This window comes from Oppia nitens, unplaced genomic scaffold (assembly GCF_028296485.1).
Source record: "Oppia nitens isolate AA-2021 unplaced genomic scaffold, nextdenovo-longstitch-racon4-pilon3 scaffold6_pilon_pilon_pilon, whole genome shotgun sequence".
In the NCBI taxonomy this organism is placed as follows: domain Eukaryota; kingdom Metazoa; phylum Arthropoda; class Arachnida; order Sarcoptiformes; family Oppiidae; genus Oppia; species Oppia nitens.
The window spans coordinates 1,512,828-1,528,758 of NW_026533250.1; the positions used below are offsets into that span (position 1 = coordinate 1,512,828).

Below are 15,931 nucleotides of genomic sequence, written 5' to 3' on the forward strand. Positions count from 1 at the left end.
ATTATATAATCATACAATTTATTAATTTAACTTAATTTTAGTAGACATTTAATATAACTATTCATTTTTGTTCATTGAGTGTAATATTCATTTATTTATTGAACGATTACTTAATTATTACTGTATTTATAATTATTATTTATATGTTTAGAATATTATAAATGATTTTGAATTTAATAAGTTATTATCGTTAGTAACAATTATAATCTCATTTTAACTTTACTTTATATATACTTTATGTGAATGATTTGTTTTACTAAAGGATTTTTATTGTAAAACAAAACAATAATTTTAGTAAATTTATACGTAAATGTAATTTTATTATACTTAATATTGTATATAAATATTAGTTATTAAATTTTAAAAAATATTTTGTGTTTAATGTTAGTAAATTAAAATTTTAAAATCCATAAAATTTGCTCATTATTTAGTAGATTATAAATTTATTTTAGAAATTAAGAATAGATTTGATGAGAATTTTGTCAAATTTATATATAATATATATAGATATTAATCTTACTTTTATTTTTGACTTATGTTTCTTTCATATAATTTATTAATATCTGTAATATAGCTATTATATTTACTTTATATAATATATATACTGTACATATAATTATTATGTAACTATATATTTAAAAATAAATGCATATTTTTAATTTCAGGAAAGTAAAGCAATTATATGAAAATTTTTGGATAATTGTGATGAACATTAAATGGATATTTTATGGATATTTGTTGAGTCTTTGGTAACATTGATTGACATAACATAATGTGTGAACATAACTAACTATAAAACGTTGCGAATATTTAAATCAATTTTAATTCAAAAGTTTTAAATAATTCACAAAAATATGATTTAATTAGGGAATTAAATGATGAAATAGTTTTAATAAATTATATTTTCAACACATTTATTAAAATTGAAATTTTATAATAATAGTTTTAATTTAGCTTTTTTCTCAAGTGATATACAAAACATTTATGTATTATATAGTATATAATTTTAAATGAAATTTACCAATATTTTAAATACAATATACTGTATATATAGTATAGTATATACTGTATACTGTATATATACCACTGTGTTGACCAAATTTATATTATTGCAATACTGGCTGACGTTTTAAATATGCTTTATATTAAATCAATTTAATATTTAAGTTGACATTATAAGCCATTATAATAATAACAATAATAATAATAATAACAATTATAATAATAATAATAACAATTATAATAATAATAATAATAATAATAATAAGTTTAAGCAATAAAAATTAACTAATTATGTTGAATTTTTAAATACATTAAAATATTTTTACAAAGATTTTAGTTTAGTTTATAATATTACAATAAAAGCAAGTTATTGACATTAATTTATGAGTTATTTCTATATATATATAATGATAATTAAAACAGATTCAATACTAAAATTTGAAAGTAAGTAAACTATTTCAACAATAAATTTGATTTAAGATTAATAATCTAATTATAATTAAATAATATTTTGTTTGAGACAAAAATAATTTATTTGGCGACGAATTCATCGTTGATTTCATTGTCACTTCTCTTACCCCACATTCCTCTTAACTGAAAGATATTAACTAAAATTAAAATTATAATATATATCATTATTTTTCATTAATAATGTATACCCTATTCCAGTGTGGCGAACGTTTGCCTAATAATTAAAAAATAATATTATTTATCAATATATTTATGATTTATTATTTCAGTAAACAAATATATAATAAATTAAGCATAAATTAGAACAATATCTTAATATCAGACCCGCATTAGACTCCCGACTCGTGATTTATTTTAAATATCTAGTAAACCATATTATATATACAATATATATATAAATGACCAAGGACAATGTTATAGACAATTTTATAATGAATATATTTAAAATTAATCAATTTTTATTTACTTGTATTATTGACCAGATAATTGCACCTCTTTTAAGCAATCGGATGCAACTATTTTGGTTAATCTTATAATTAAATAAAAATAATCAAATAGAAAGTTATACAGTATAAAATTGTTTATAACATTACCATTATTGGTTATTTTTATATGTAAAATGTAGTTTACTAGATATTCAAAAAATCATGAATCGCGAGATATTAAGATAAAGCACTAAATTAGTTAAAGTAAAACTAGAAATCACTCAATACATGTATATTATATTATACTAAATATTGGAATATAAATAATAATATATAATATTATTAGTCAACTATATATAAATATAAATGTTTAAAAATTATTGTTATCTATTAACGGATTATTATATAAATTTTTAAATAAAACGCCTAATGTATAGTGAAATGTATATAAATAAGTGAATACTGACCCCAACCGCCTGACATGTCATTCCAACCCCTTTTACCCCACATTCCATTCAATTCATTCCATTTGGCGGCTCTTTTACCCCACATCGCCGACAGATTATTCCAACCGGGGCTACCATTTGCCGGCCTTTTGCCTTAAATTACATTTATTTATATAAATTTATATAATTATAACACAAAAGTATGACTTAATAGTAGAATATATAGTAATATATAGTAATATATACCCCAAGCGGCCGATAACTTATTATTCCAATTGGCTCTCTTACCCCAACCACCTATTAATAGTTATTTCAAATTAATTTTTAAATAAATGATAATTTATGCAAAAATGTCAAACCTTGCAAATTATTCCACTTTTGTGCTCTTTTTTCTTCGTCAAGCAGTTCCAAGAGATCAGAGTCAAGCGATTCTTTGCTTAGATCATTGATATCAATATTTTTTGATGACTTATCAGTGGTATCTAAAGATGAAGTGTTTCCCAAAACCAGGTCTACTTGTATAGCAATTAATGCCATCATTTGAATGAATAATAAAATTAACAATTTTGGCATTGACTGCATAGTATAGCCTGAAATTTACAGAAAATTATATTTATAATTAATTTATAATTTACATTTAAAAAATATACTTATTCTTATTTTTATATTTTTTAAATTATATTATAGTAAACAAAAAATAATGTTAAATAATATTGTATTTATAAAATTTTGCATTTATTTAAGTAAAAAATATATATTAATTAATTATATTATTCTGAATAAATTTGTCAATTTATTAAAAATTTTTATTAATTATTATTAATCTATTAAATAATAATTTCACAAACAAGTATTATTGTTGTTTTATATAATCTAATTTGTTTATATTAACCCAAAACTATACAATAAATAAATTTATTGGTTTACCAAATAAATAAATAAAAATTAAAACTCTTGATTTTAATAATAATTATAATAAATTACAAACATGTCATGTTTAAACACAGATAACTCATTAATTATTAAAATAGATGTAAACATTGTGGGCGACAAACATTATGTCAATATATAGACAATAATGTTTGGAAAAAGATAAAAGATTTTAAATACAAATAGAAAAACCAAAATTGAATAAAGATTATAACTATAACTGTATTTTGTATAATATATAATAAAAATATATAAACATATGAATATTGCAGACAAGATTGAAAAGCAATTCAAACAATTTTTGTTGAAAGAAAATTGTATTTATTTTGTGTTTAACATATAATTCCCACTTATTTTCATAAAAATCTGTAATATATATACACAGGATTTCTGTGTTAGGATTATTGGAAAATTCTAATATACTTTTAAGGAATAAATTTTATATAAATAAAATGTATTACTTAAAGATAAGAGGATTATTTGATGTAAAATATCTCAGAATAATTGTTTATTTAACTCAACTAATAACTGAGTTTTTTAAACAATATAAAATGACTTAATTTATTATATTTTTAAAAACTAATTAAATGTAAACTATTAGTTTTTAAAATTTAGAATAAATAGAGATTTGTTAGATCTATTAATAATATATTTATAATATAATATAAAATAATTTATTTATGATAATTTCATATAATTTATTTTATTAACAATCTTATATAAATCTATATCATATAAACTATAATAATAATTTAAATAATTTATTACACCAATGCAATTTTATGTTATAGTTGACAAAAAAACTAAATTTGCTGAATCACTAAATTATCTGTAAATTGTAGAATCGTTGAAAAAATTAACATATAAATAATATACAAAAAATAAGACAATTTACAAGTCTTTTTTTATGTATCATAATTTAGACTTTAAGACTAAACAGTATTATCATAATTGCCTTTAATTTAAATAAAGATATTAAAGTGATTCACAAACTGTTTACGAGAGCTTTCAAATGTTTTTTTGTTTTGAACATTAAATGTTTTTTCTGAGTATTTCTACAAAAGCAAAGATTTGCTGAATGTATGAATGAATATGTTATTACATAAATAAAATTAAATATTTGCGATATGAGGCCCTAAATCATACCAAACATTTTGTGATTACCAATGAGATCACAAAAGTAAACATAAAATCGTTTTGATTGCTAACACTTTAACTAATAATTTATAAATATATGTTTAGTCCAAAATTATATTAAGAGTTATGACACACATTTGCTTTTAATTATACAGATACTGTATGGTAAGCATTTATTACTACCCTATAATTTCTCAAATTATTATTTAAGTATATACAGTTTCAATTTATTGCCCACATATTATCATAAAAATTGTAAATGATTTTTTTTATTTATATTATAATTATTAAATTTCGATATTATTTATTTATAGGTTACAAAATGTTTTAATGTTATAAATATAAATAAGATTACGGAAAATAATTTGGTTATTTAATAACATTAATTGATTGCATTAATATATTTTTGTTATCTATCATATTATTGTACTTTATAAACAATTTCTAATATCAGTAACTTAATTATAAATATTATATTGTAAAATTTGTTAATATTATTAATATTTATTTATTTTAATGCAAAAAATTATTTTTAATGTAATTGTTTTAAAGTTTAGTTAGAAGTATTGGTCAAAACTAGTTAAAATGTTAAGTATATATTGGTTAAAGCAAATATTTAGTACAGTTAATGCAAAACACTATAGAAAATAAATTAACACTTTTATCTGAATTCAAATATTATGATAACAGTTGAATAAATTGAAAACTTTTCGTGATATTACTTAATAAAGTAGTAAACATCTATGTTATCATAGAATAACAGAATTTTGAATGAATTTATATTTAAATGTAAATAATTTGTTTTAACCAAACATTAAAGATAACACATTATTATAATATAATTGACAATTTACAGTTGTATAAAATACATTTGAAAAACAATATAATACATTGCATTTACTATAGTTATTGTTATTTAATTGTACTTAACATTAATTTTATATCTTTTATGTATCATAAATTTAATTTACAATAAATAAATTGTATTCAATAATACAAAACAAAAAACAATCTTCTACAATACAAAAATGTGTTTTCACTATTTAATTAACATTTTAAAAATTATTTACATAGATTGAACATAATTTAGATGTATTAGGTTATACGATAAATATTTTTATTATTATAATTTACAAGATAATCAATAATTGTTTAATGAAAATTGTGTGAGCTAGCCTAACTATGTTATTTTAAATAAAATAAATCTCAGTTATTTTAACTCTGCAACATAAAAATTAATATATAAAATTAATTTTATTACTTTGGTATATTTAAATATATTTTAAGATATAATATAAAATAAAAATTTTAATGTTAAAGATGACGTTTTCATTATATAATTAAGCTAAATAATAAAAAAATATATTTTATATTTATTCTGAAAAATTTACAATAACATATACTATATATATATATAATATATATATATATATATATATATATTTATATATAAAAGAAATAATAAAACGAATGAATATTTGTTATAAACTATTATTATTTAATTGTATAATAGATAACAAACTATTGTTGTTTTATTTTGTAAAATAAATTGAATTTTGTAGTTGTTATAGTTGTAATATTCTATATAAAATTTATATTTTTCAAAATTATTGTAATAATAAGTACATAATAATACTAATTTTCTAATATTATTATATTTATCTTCTAAAAAGATAAATTCATAAAAACTGCTTATATTGACACAAATCACTATATCATAAATTAATTATATAATGTTTTTTATATAATCAATCATTTTGTGTTATTATTATATTATACTGGTATATATATATATATATATATATATATATATGCAAATGGTCTAATATATATCTTGTATTTGTATTCATTATTTATAATAAATATCATAATACTATAGTACTCAATATTTACAAAAACATAAATACAACAAAATACTCTATACTTAAAATTTCAAAAAATATTCAAATATAGTCAGAATATAAATTTATGGTTGTAATTATTGAAAATTGTTTTAGTAGTATATTTATTTACTACATTTTAACAAATAATACTATATTTATTTAACAGAAATTATGACTTGTATTTATTTTAATTTTTTATATACTGTATATTATTAATAATCTTTTGAAAAATTTTATAAAAAACAATATAAGATAGTTGTGTACTACATATTGTAAATGATTTAGTTAAGAAGTAGACTACAAAAATGTTTTTAATTAATTTAGTTAACAAAATATTGAATATAATTAATATATAAATAAACAAAATTAAATAAATATATAATGTATTAGATTTAAAAGAATATTCCGTACTCTGAAAATACTATTTTTAATTTAGTTCAAACTAATAAAGTATTTTAAGCATAATTAATAAAAATAAAATTAATCATAATAAATATGACAAAAATTAACCGTTAGTAATAATAATTAACTGTATATTAATTAAATAATACAACAAATAATTAAATTTTAATTTTTAATATTTATAAAAAACTTAATTTAAAAAAACATAAACTTACTAATAATATTATAAATAGAGTATAATAAATTTAAATATAGATTACTTTTACAATTTATTTTTATTATAACTTATTTAAGAATTAGTGGTTTTATCCAACAAGACTAGTAATATATTGAAATACTGTATATAAATTAAGATGAATATCAATAAATAAAAATAATATTAAAGGTTTAGAATAATATATTATTTATTATTAGGACTTATCTATAAGTTTTTATAATTTTGTTCAATAAAATCTAATATATAAATAATAAGATTTAGATTTAAATTGAGTAACAACTGGACACAAATGGTAGTAAAATAAAGTGTCGTAATTGTAATAACGAAAGTAAATCTTTTATATTGAATAAACTTGAAAACAAATGTAATACAAATTAGTTTAACATCAATTGAGATTTGAATGTTTGTAATGCACTCAATAAATGAGGGATTAATGGATTACATGTCTATTGAGTTCATCACAATATATAATAGTTTGATCTATTTTGATGATTAAATTTAGATAACTATGTATTATATCAATAGTTCTTTGTTTATATTTTTTATTAAACAAATTACACACAATCTAAATGCATAATAACATAAATAAACATGGTGAAATAAGTATTGTCCAATACTCTGATAAAATAAAAGATTGAAAGGCAACACAATTACCATTTTTATAACAATACCCATAAGATATCATAATTTGTAGAAAATAAGATTATACGGTATTTTCTAGTTTATTGAATAACATAAGTGTAATATATCGATAAATATTGTTTAGTTATTCATGATCTAACATTTGCAGATAGTATAGTCATATTAATACAATTATTTTCAATTATTTACACAATCTCTTGATTAATGTCCAATCATTAGTAATAAGATGTGAAAAATAATTTTTTTGCCAAATGAATGTAAAAGCGATTCAATCAGATTTATGCCACAATTGAATGCCTGATTTTGTTTTAAGGCTTAAAGTATTAGCAATTGTTTTATGTTATGATAGTTACAGTGATCTACAGATATGGTGTCTCTGCTCTTACATTAAAATCCTGTCTTAAAGTAAGATGTTTTGTGCGATCAAATTAATCGACAAATTATGTCTTTCATTGAATGTCTGAATAAATTCTGACATTTTTCTATTGTATTATATGTTTGCCAATTGAATGGAAAGTAGAGCGCAAAGCATTTAAAGTGATAATAGATTTGAATATTTATAAATAAATTCAAACGATTGCCTCTATTATGATAAATGTTTGGATAACCAAAGATATATATCTCATTAACTATACATCGCTTACAATTTGTCTCTTTTATCTATATATTATTGATGTACTGTTATTAAGAGGTTGAATGTACTGAATGTACTGTTATTATTCACACCTGTTTTTACTTTCATACCCCAAAAGCCTACTTCATAGCAAAGTATAGTTATTCTGTAATGCATTACATTATTAACTAAAAGTTTGGTTATAGTAAAACATATGTTTTGCTTAATATGACATAAATATATTGAAAGATGAAAAATCAATAGCATTACAACTACTACAGTATTTATTATTATTATTATTAACATAAAACTTTCAATTATGCATAAAATGTGTTATAAAATTTTATTTCTCTTGTTTGACATTATTTTTGTAATACTTTTATTTACAAACTGCGGTACAGTTTATTGTTTATTATGACAAATGAACACAATTTTGTGCTATAAATTTGTTTAAATATGTAAAATATTTTGACATTTGATATATATTTTATTGTCATTTGTATGTATGAAAGTATAAAATTATAACAATTTTGTAAATAATTTATTATTATTATTATTATATCAACACCGACAATACTATATAATAAAATGAAAATATAATTTTAAAATTCAATTAACTTATGATTACATTTTTTGCAGATACAAACATTTTTTATATTCAGTTTAAATAGTATAGTATAGTATACATCAATTTATATATCTATTTTGCTGTAACTTTTTTGAAAGTATTTTATGTGAACAACATTTTTGATTTGATTATGTAATTTCAAGAGTATTCATAAAGTTTCAAATGAGTAAAAAATTAAAAATAAAAAAGTAAATATACTATACAATGATTGTCATATTTTAGGTGTGTGCTTATGTTGTATAAAAACATCATTATAGTTAAACTATAGAAAAAACTTTTTACTGAGATTATTCTATTGATTTTTTTGCTACTTTAATTTATTACATATTATTATTATTTTTCTAAATAATCATTATAATAAATTATATATTTTAAATTTAAATTTTATTAATAATTAAAACTTTATTCTAATTTATATAATTTAACTTATATGAATATCAAAATTTATGTAATAACTAATGTATCTAAAATATAATTTTTAAATTATTTTATTACTTTTGAGAATTTTAATTTAAATAATATATATATATATATATATTATTTTTTTAATATAATTAGTTTTTAATTTTAATATAATATGTAAATTTATTTTTTATTTAATTTATTTAGTAATTATATAATTATTTAAAAATATTTAATTATAAATTTTATTATAAAACAATTTTAAGAGACAAATGTATGAACAAATCAAATTATTTTATAATAATAGATGTAATTTTTAATTTTATTAAATAATTTAAATTGGAAATTTTTTAATCTTATACATTTATCACACGGCATATACCGTACAACTAAATTATTTTATATTAGAGTTAATTATTTAAAAATTTATATAGTATTTATTGGTATATTATACGTGAAAAAAAGTTTCATTACTAAAGCTTTCTTAAATAAAATTAATATTAATAACATATAAACATTATTATTTTTAATCATTTTAATCATCAAATAATATGTTTTAATTTAATCTTAAGTTTTAGACTTACCTTTCTTATGAATCGTTAAAATCCTAAAACAGAAAAAAATATTATACACTAACACAGTTTTAAAACAATACAACAAAATATAAAGAAAATTAAATTAAATTCAACTATTTTTTGTATTAAATGTGAATTGAAATTATAATTATAATAAAAGATCAAATCTTTGTCAGCAATAATTTTTATATATAATGTATATTAAAATCAATTCTAATGAGTCGCTGACAAACTAATATTAAGTTAGTAATGAAAACTTTTGATTGCAATTTATAAACGACTAAATTGTAGATTTAATTATAGAAAGAGAGAGAGAAACCGATTTTATTGTTCACTTTATAATAGGTTTGTCTATAGAGATGACAGTGCTTTCCAACCGACCGATGCTTACGAATGGTTGGTATTGAGTGTTACGTTCAATGAAGAGCACGCCTTATGATTATAGTTTGTATTATAGTTTATATAAGTTGTTAATACATCTAAATTGTATTGCATTTAATGCTAAACATAACGTCATATAACGTCCCAAACGCATGACTTACACATCACTATCTGATATCAAAACATGAACTTTATATTTCTTGACATTTTTCATCCAAAATATCTAATTTTTATAATAACGGCTATTATTTATATCCAAAATTCAATTAAAATTTCTAATTATTACTTAATATAAGCTGTTTGTGTCAGTTATTAGTTTTACAAAAAAATATGTAATTAATTTAAAACAAAATTCATGTAATTAAATAAATATAGGTTTTAAATATATTATACAGTATATTACAATTATTTAATATCAATAAATGTATTACATATTACAACTTAAAATTAAAATAATAAATTAAGAAATAAAAATGACTGTTATTTAACAAAATTAATTTAAGAAATCAAGATATTGTGACTTAATTTTGATTTGTATTAATTTAATATTCATATATTATCAATAAATAAATTTAATATATTGATAACTTTAAATACAGTTAAAGAATACAATAAAAATATTTACTATGCTAAAAATTTTAATTAATAAAATATTAAATAGCTATTTCATATTATTTTATAAAGTATAATAAGTGTCTTTTATGTCGGGTTTATTTTTTGTAGTTTTTCAAAAAAAAAACTCTGAATTATTAAAAAAAGATATATATGTAGTAAAGTGTTTGACAAATGTTAACACAACCATTGGATAAAATGATTAACTAAATTATGATTTGTTAGTGAATTGAGTGAATGTGTGTTTGTTTATGTGTGTGTATGTGTATGTGTGTGTGTGTGTGTGTGTGTGTGTGTGTGTGTGTGTGTGTGTGTGTGTGTGTGTGTGTGAGTGAGTGAGTGAGAGAGAGAGAGAGAGAGAGAGAGAGAGAGAGAGAGAGAGAGAGAGAGAGAGAGAGAGAGAGAGAGAGAGAGTAAATTACATTATTTGACATTTTTCAAAACGTTAGTTAATTTAAAATATTTTGAAAAAAACATTTTTTGTTTAACACGTAATTAAATCAAACAAAAATTGACTCTTAGATTAACCCATTATAACAAATTATGTTTGTTTGTTATACAGTACTAAATTGTAAATGTAACTACTGTACAATTTTTACTATAAATTTACTTTAAATTATAAGTTACTTTAAATAAAACTATAAGTTAAACTTTTTAATTAAGTCAAATATTATTGTTATATAAAAATTAATTTTTAAAAGTAAAGCAAATTTTAAAACAAAGAAAATGAGTATTATTAATAAGTGTTGGATTATATTTAATCTTATTTTAACAATTTAGACAAAACTAACAATTCATTAGCGATATTGAGTTTCTTTTATATTTAATAAAAAGCACTCTTAGTTTAAATACTATTATTAGTTTTAATTGTTTTGTTTAAATATACGAAAAAAAAACATTCAAATACTGAGACATTTAGTAAATAAATACAAAAAATGTCTCTGAACTCATAATTTAAGTACATTTTCTATATTATTATAAATTAGTCATAATCAATTTACTTAAATATAATGATTTACATTAAACATTTAAAATGTATAAATATGATTTTGATATTTATTAATAGTGAAATTAATTGTGTTTTATATAAAAGCTTTTATCACATCAAATATAATTTTTTGTTATAAAATAGTATATGAAATCTCTGAGATATAAAAGTTAGACTGTAGAATTGTATTTACTGTATGTTATAGACTATATTTTTATAATATGTAGCATTAATATATTGAGTTTTTTTGTTTTGTGCACACACACACACAMACACACACACACACACACACACACACACACACACACACACACACACACACACATACACACACACACACACACACACACACACACACACACACACACACACACACACACACACACACACACACACACACACACACACACACACACACATACATACATACATACATACATACATACATACATACATACATACATACATACATACATACATACATACATACATACACATACATACATACATACATACATACATACATACATACATACATACATACATACATACATACATACATACATACATACATACATACATACATACATACATACATACATACATACATACATACATACATACATACATACATACATACATACATACATACATACATACATACATACATACATACATACATACATACATACATACATACATACATACATACATACATACATACATACATACATACACACACATGGATTACAAACATTTTTATTATCAAATACAATACTTTATATACTTTAATATGTTTGTCAAATCTATTTTGTCAAAGTTAAAAATATATATTATAATATAATTTACACTTTGCTATGATTACACTATAATTAATTATATTTTATAAATATAAAATATAATTTAATAATAAAATATTAATTTTGTTAAATAAATACTTGTTATTAATTGTTGAATACTGTTATATGTTAACAATGTTATGTTTTAAAAATTTAAATAGGTAATTTATGTTTAAATTTAAATTTAAAAATCATATTTAAACTTTTAGTAAATTAAAATGTAAATTATATTTTATAAATACAAACTAAATCAAAATGTAGTTTTAACCATAAAACTCTTTTTACATTTTATCAACTAATAAACAAATTGAAAATTAACTTATATTTTAACTTAAGTAATTATATTATCTAAAAATAATATATTAATATTATTAATTAATTAATTTTACCATATAAAAAATTCACTAGTTTACTTTACATTTAACCGTTGAAAAAATTAGTATAAATTGTAATAATAATAAATAAATAAAATTTAGTTAAAATATTATACGATATTTAATATATAATATTTGTTTGTATATTGTAGTACACATTCCGAATATAAGCGTTTTATTGAAAATAAACAAAACATTAAAAACATTTTAGTATTAATCTTAGATAATAAGTAAGATTTGCTAAATGATTATTAATTCCTATTCAAATATTATTGGAATATTCTTACTCTATATATAAGATTAACATTAATTATATTAGAAAATAGTTTATATTTATATAATAAGTTTGTTTAATAAATTTATATAACACAAATAGATTAAAAATCCATTAGTTAATTATACAATTATATAACAATTGAAAAAGTTATATTATTATTTATTTTTAAAATACAATTTTATGTTAAATTTATTATACAATGTAATAATTAATGTATTGTCTTTTAGTTATAATAAATGTATTAAATACCTGTTATTATACAAACTAAAAAATACAAAATAATTATTTTAATAATTTTTTATTTATGTTTATATTTGCTGTTATAATATTAGCTATTGATAAATTAATTAATTTAAATAATAAAATTACAATAAATAAATATTCTATTTATAGTAATCTTAACAAATCTCATCTCATAAATGCTTTAAATATTATTAATAAATTTTATAGACATTTTCTTAATAATAATTTAAATAATAATTTTAATTGTTGAGTCAATTTTAGTTTGAGAAACAGTATTTTATTAAATAAATATTAAAATTGATTTATGAAAATTATAATGTTTAGTTTAATATGAAAAATCACTACAATTTCGACAAAAAAAGTGAAATATTTAATTTAAGTTTTTATATTTAATATATGTTGAATGAGAATTGTATTCACAGGTAATGTTCGGTAGAGATAATAAATTTTAAATACAAAACAACAAACCGGGAAAATAATTATTTTAGTTGAAAATAAATACATTAATAATAATAATAATAATTAAGATATATTACTAAAATTCTATTATATTATTATATTATAATAATGGTATTATATTGCTATTTAAGAATTTCTGAAAAATATATTTTTTTTGTGAATATATCAATAATTAATTCAAATAAGTTAAATAGCTTTTAAATGTATTTATATTAAGCGCACTGACCTATTTAAACTATATTATTTAAACATAATCATTGAATTTGAAAACAAAATAAACACCCAATATAATAATATTTTATAACATAATTTATACCATTATTGATGATTTCTATATTAGATTTAATATTATTTCACACGTTATTAGATTTCTTTTTATGATTTTTTTTAATAATTATAATAATTTCCTTTTTAGGGTAAATGACAAAAACTAAAATATATACTTATATATAAAATATGATTAATATATTTAGCAAACATTTGTGAGCATAACTCTAACATACAGTAAATTAATGTAATTCACAAATGATATAAAACAATTTTTAAAATTACAAAATTATATTTATATAATTACAAATAAATAGTATTAAATAGTTGAACTAAACATTATGATTATAAAATAAGCTTGATCATAACAATTGTATATAATTTTTTATACAAAAATGGTTTTAGTTTAAAAAACAATGTATTTATATTGAAGTAGTAAAAAATTATTTCTGACTCTGTTCTACATTTTCTATGATTTATATTATATTTATATTAAATTTATATTAATATTAATAATTGTCAATATTTATGATTGTTTTGTTGCGCTAAATAATGTAGATTTACATAATATAATTTACAATTGAATATATATATATTGTATTCAATTCAACAGCTATTAGAAAACAAAATACAGTTTACTAATTATAACATAAATTATAAATTTACATCAATACTGTAGTTACACTGTTTATAGTAATAATGATTTTTAGGATTTATTTGTTATAAATTCTTTGATTTAAAAATTTAAATACTTTAAATATATTTATTTGTTTTTATTGGATATATTAATTTTAGCATTTAACTCATAAGAATTAATAAAATATATTTTTTAAATTAGACGATCTTTATTTTTATTGTAACAGAAAATTAATAATGTTTTTTTATAATGTAATTTTTTAATAATGTAGTAATGGTTTTTAAGTTATTCATTTACTTTACATAATTAAATTTAATATTTATTTAAATAATTTATAAGTCATATTATAATATAAATTTATAAATATAAAATATTTTATTATAATAAATATATATATATATTCAATATAATTCAATTTTTAATAAAGAAATTTATAGTATGTTATTATTAAAATTTATAAATACTAAATAATAACTAAAATTGTTTCTAATAAATTTTATATATGATATATTAAAAATTAAATTTTGTATGCAATTTAATAGGCGTTACTGTATTTAATTATATAACAGATATCATATAAGAATTAAAATTGATATTTTTGATATAAAAATTTGCATGAATTCAGTAAAATTCTGAAATAATTTATATATTGAATTATAGACATAAAATAAGTAAAATTTTTATGTTATTTAAAGCAATAAACGTATAAATATGTAGATTTTTAAATGTTTAATCTAATTTTAAAAACATATAATTATATTCAATAACACACAGATACACTTATTTGTATAGAGTATATAAAAGTTATATATTTACTGTATATACAGTACAGTATATATAAATGTTTATAGATGTATGTTATTCTGTATATGTATTTGTATTATATTAATCAATATATTATACAATAGTCTGTAGAGAATATAAGGCCATAACTGACAGTTTGTGACAAAATGTGTAAATAACTGTCAAATGTATTGAGTTTAGAGATGACCAAAGATTTGTGAGATTTTAAACCAAAGGGACTCACAATCAGTAATAGGTATTAACACAAGTTTTACTTTAAGTATTTGATTGAAGTCGT

At 18.2% G+C, this 15,931-nt stretch overlaps 1 protein-coding gene across 1 annotated transcript; it reads right to left on the reverse strand.

The window, feature by feature from the left end:
* Window positions 1–1,431: 1,431 nt before the first annotated feature.
* LOC128962297 (prothoracicostatic peptide-like) lies at window positions 1,432–9,851 on the reverse strand. The gene is made up of 6 exons (XM_054308669.1): window positions 9,783–9,851; window positions 2,704–2,934; window positions 2,591–2,641; window positions 2,366–2,497; window positions 1,662–1,687; window positions 1,432–1,596 (listed from the first exon to the last, which is right to left on the reverse strand). The coding sequence occupies exons 2-6, from the start codon at window positions 2,924–2,926 to the stop codon at window positions 1,534–1,536; spliced, it is 495 nt and encodes a 164-aa protein (XP_054164644.1). The 5' UTR covers window positions 2,927–2,934; window positions 9,783–9,851; the 3' UTR covers window positions 1,432–1,533.
* Between the last annotated feature and the right edge of the window lie 6,080 nt (window positions 9,852–15,931).

Excerpts from the sequence above, each read along its gene's own strand:
- LOC128962297 (XM_054308669.1), bottom strand. The coding sequence starts at position 2,926 with ATGCAGTCAATGCCAAAATTGTTAATTTTATTATTCATTCAAATGATG. Across the intron at positions 2,642-2,703 it reads AAAGTGGAATAATTTGCAAG|GTGGTTGGGGTAAGAGAGCC; the intron begins GTTTGACATTTT and ends AACTATTAATAG. Across the intron at positions 2,498-2,590 it reads TAAGTTATCGGCCGCTTGGG|GCAAAAGGCCGGCAAATGGT; the intron begins GTATATATTACT and ends ATGTAATTTAAG.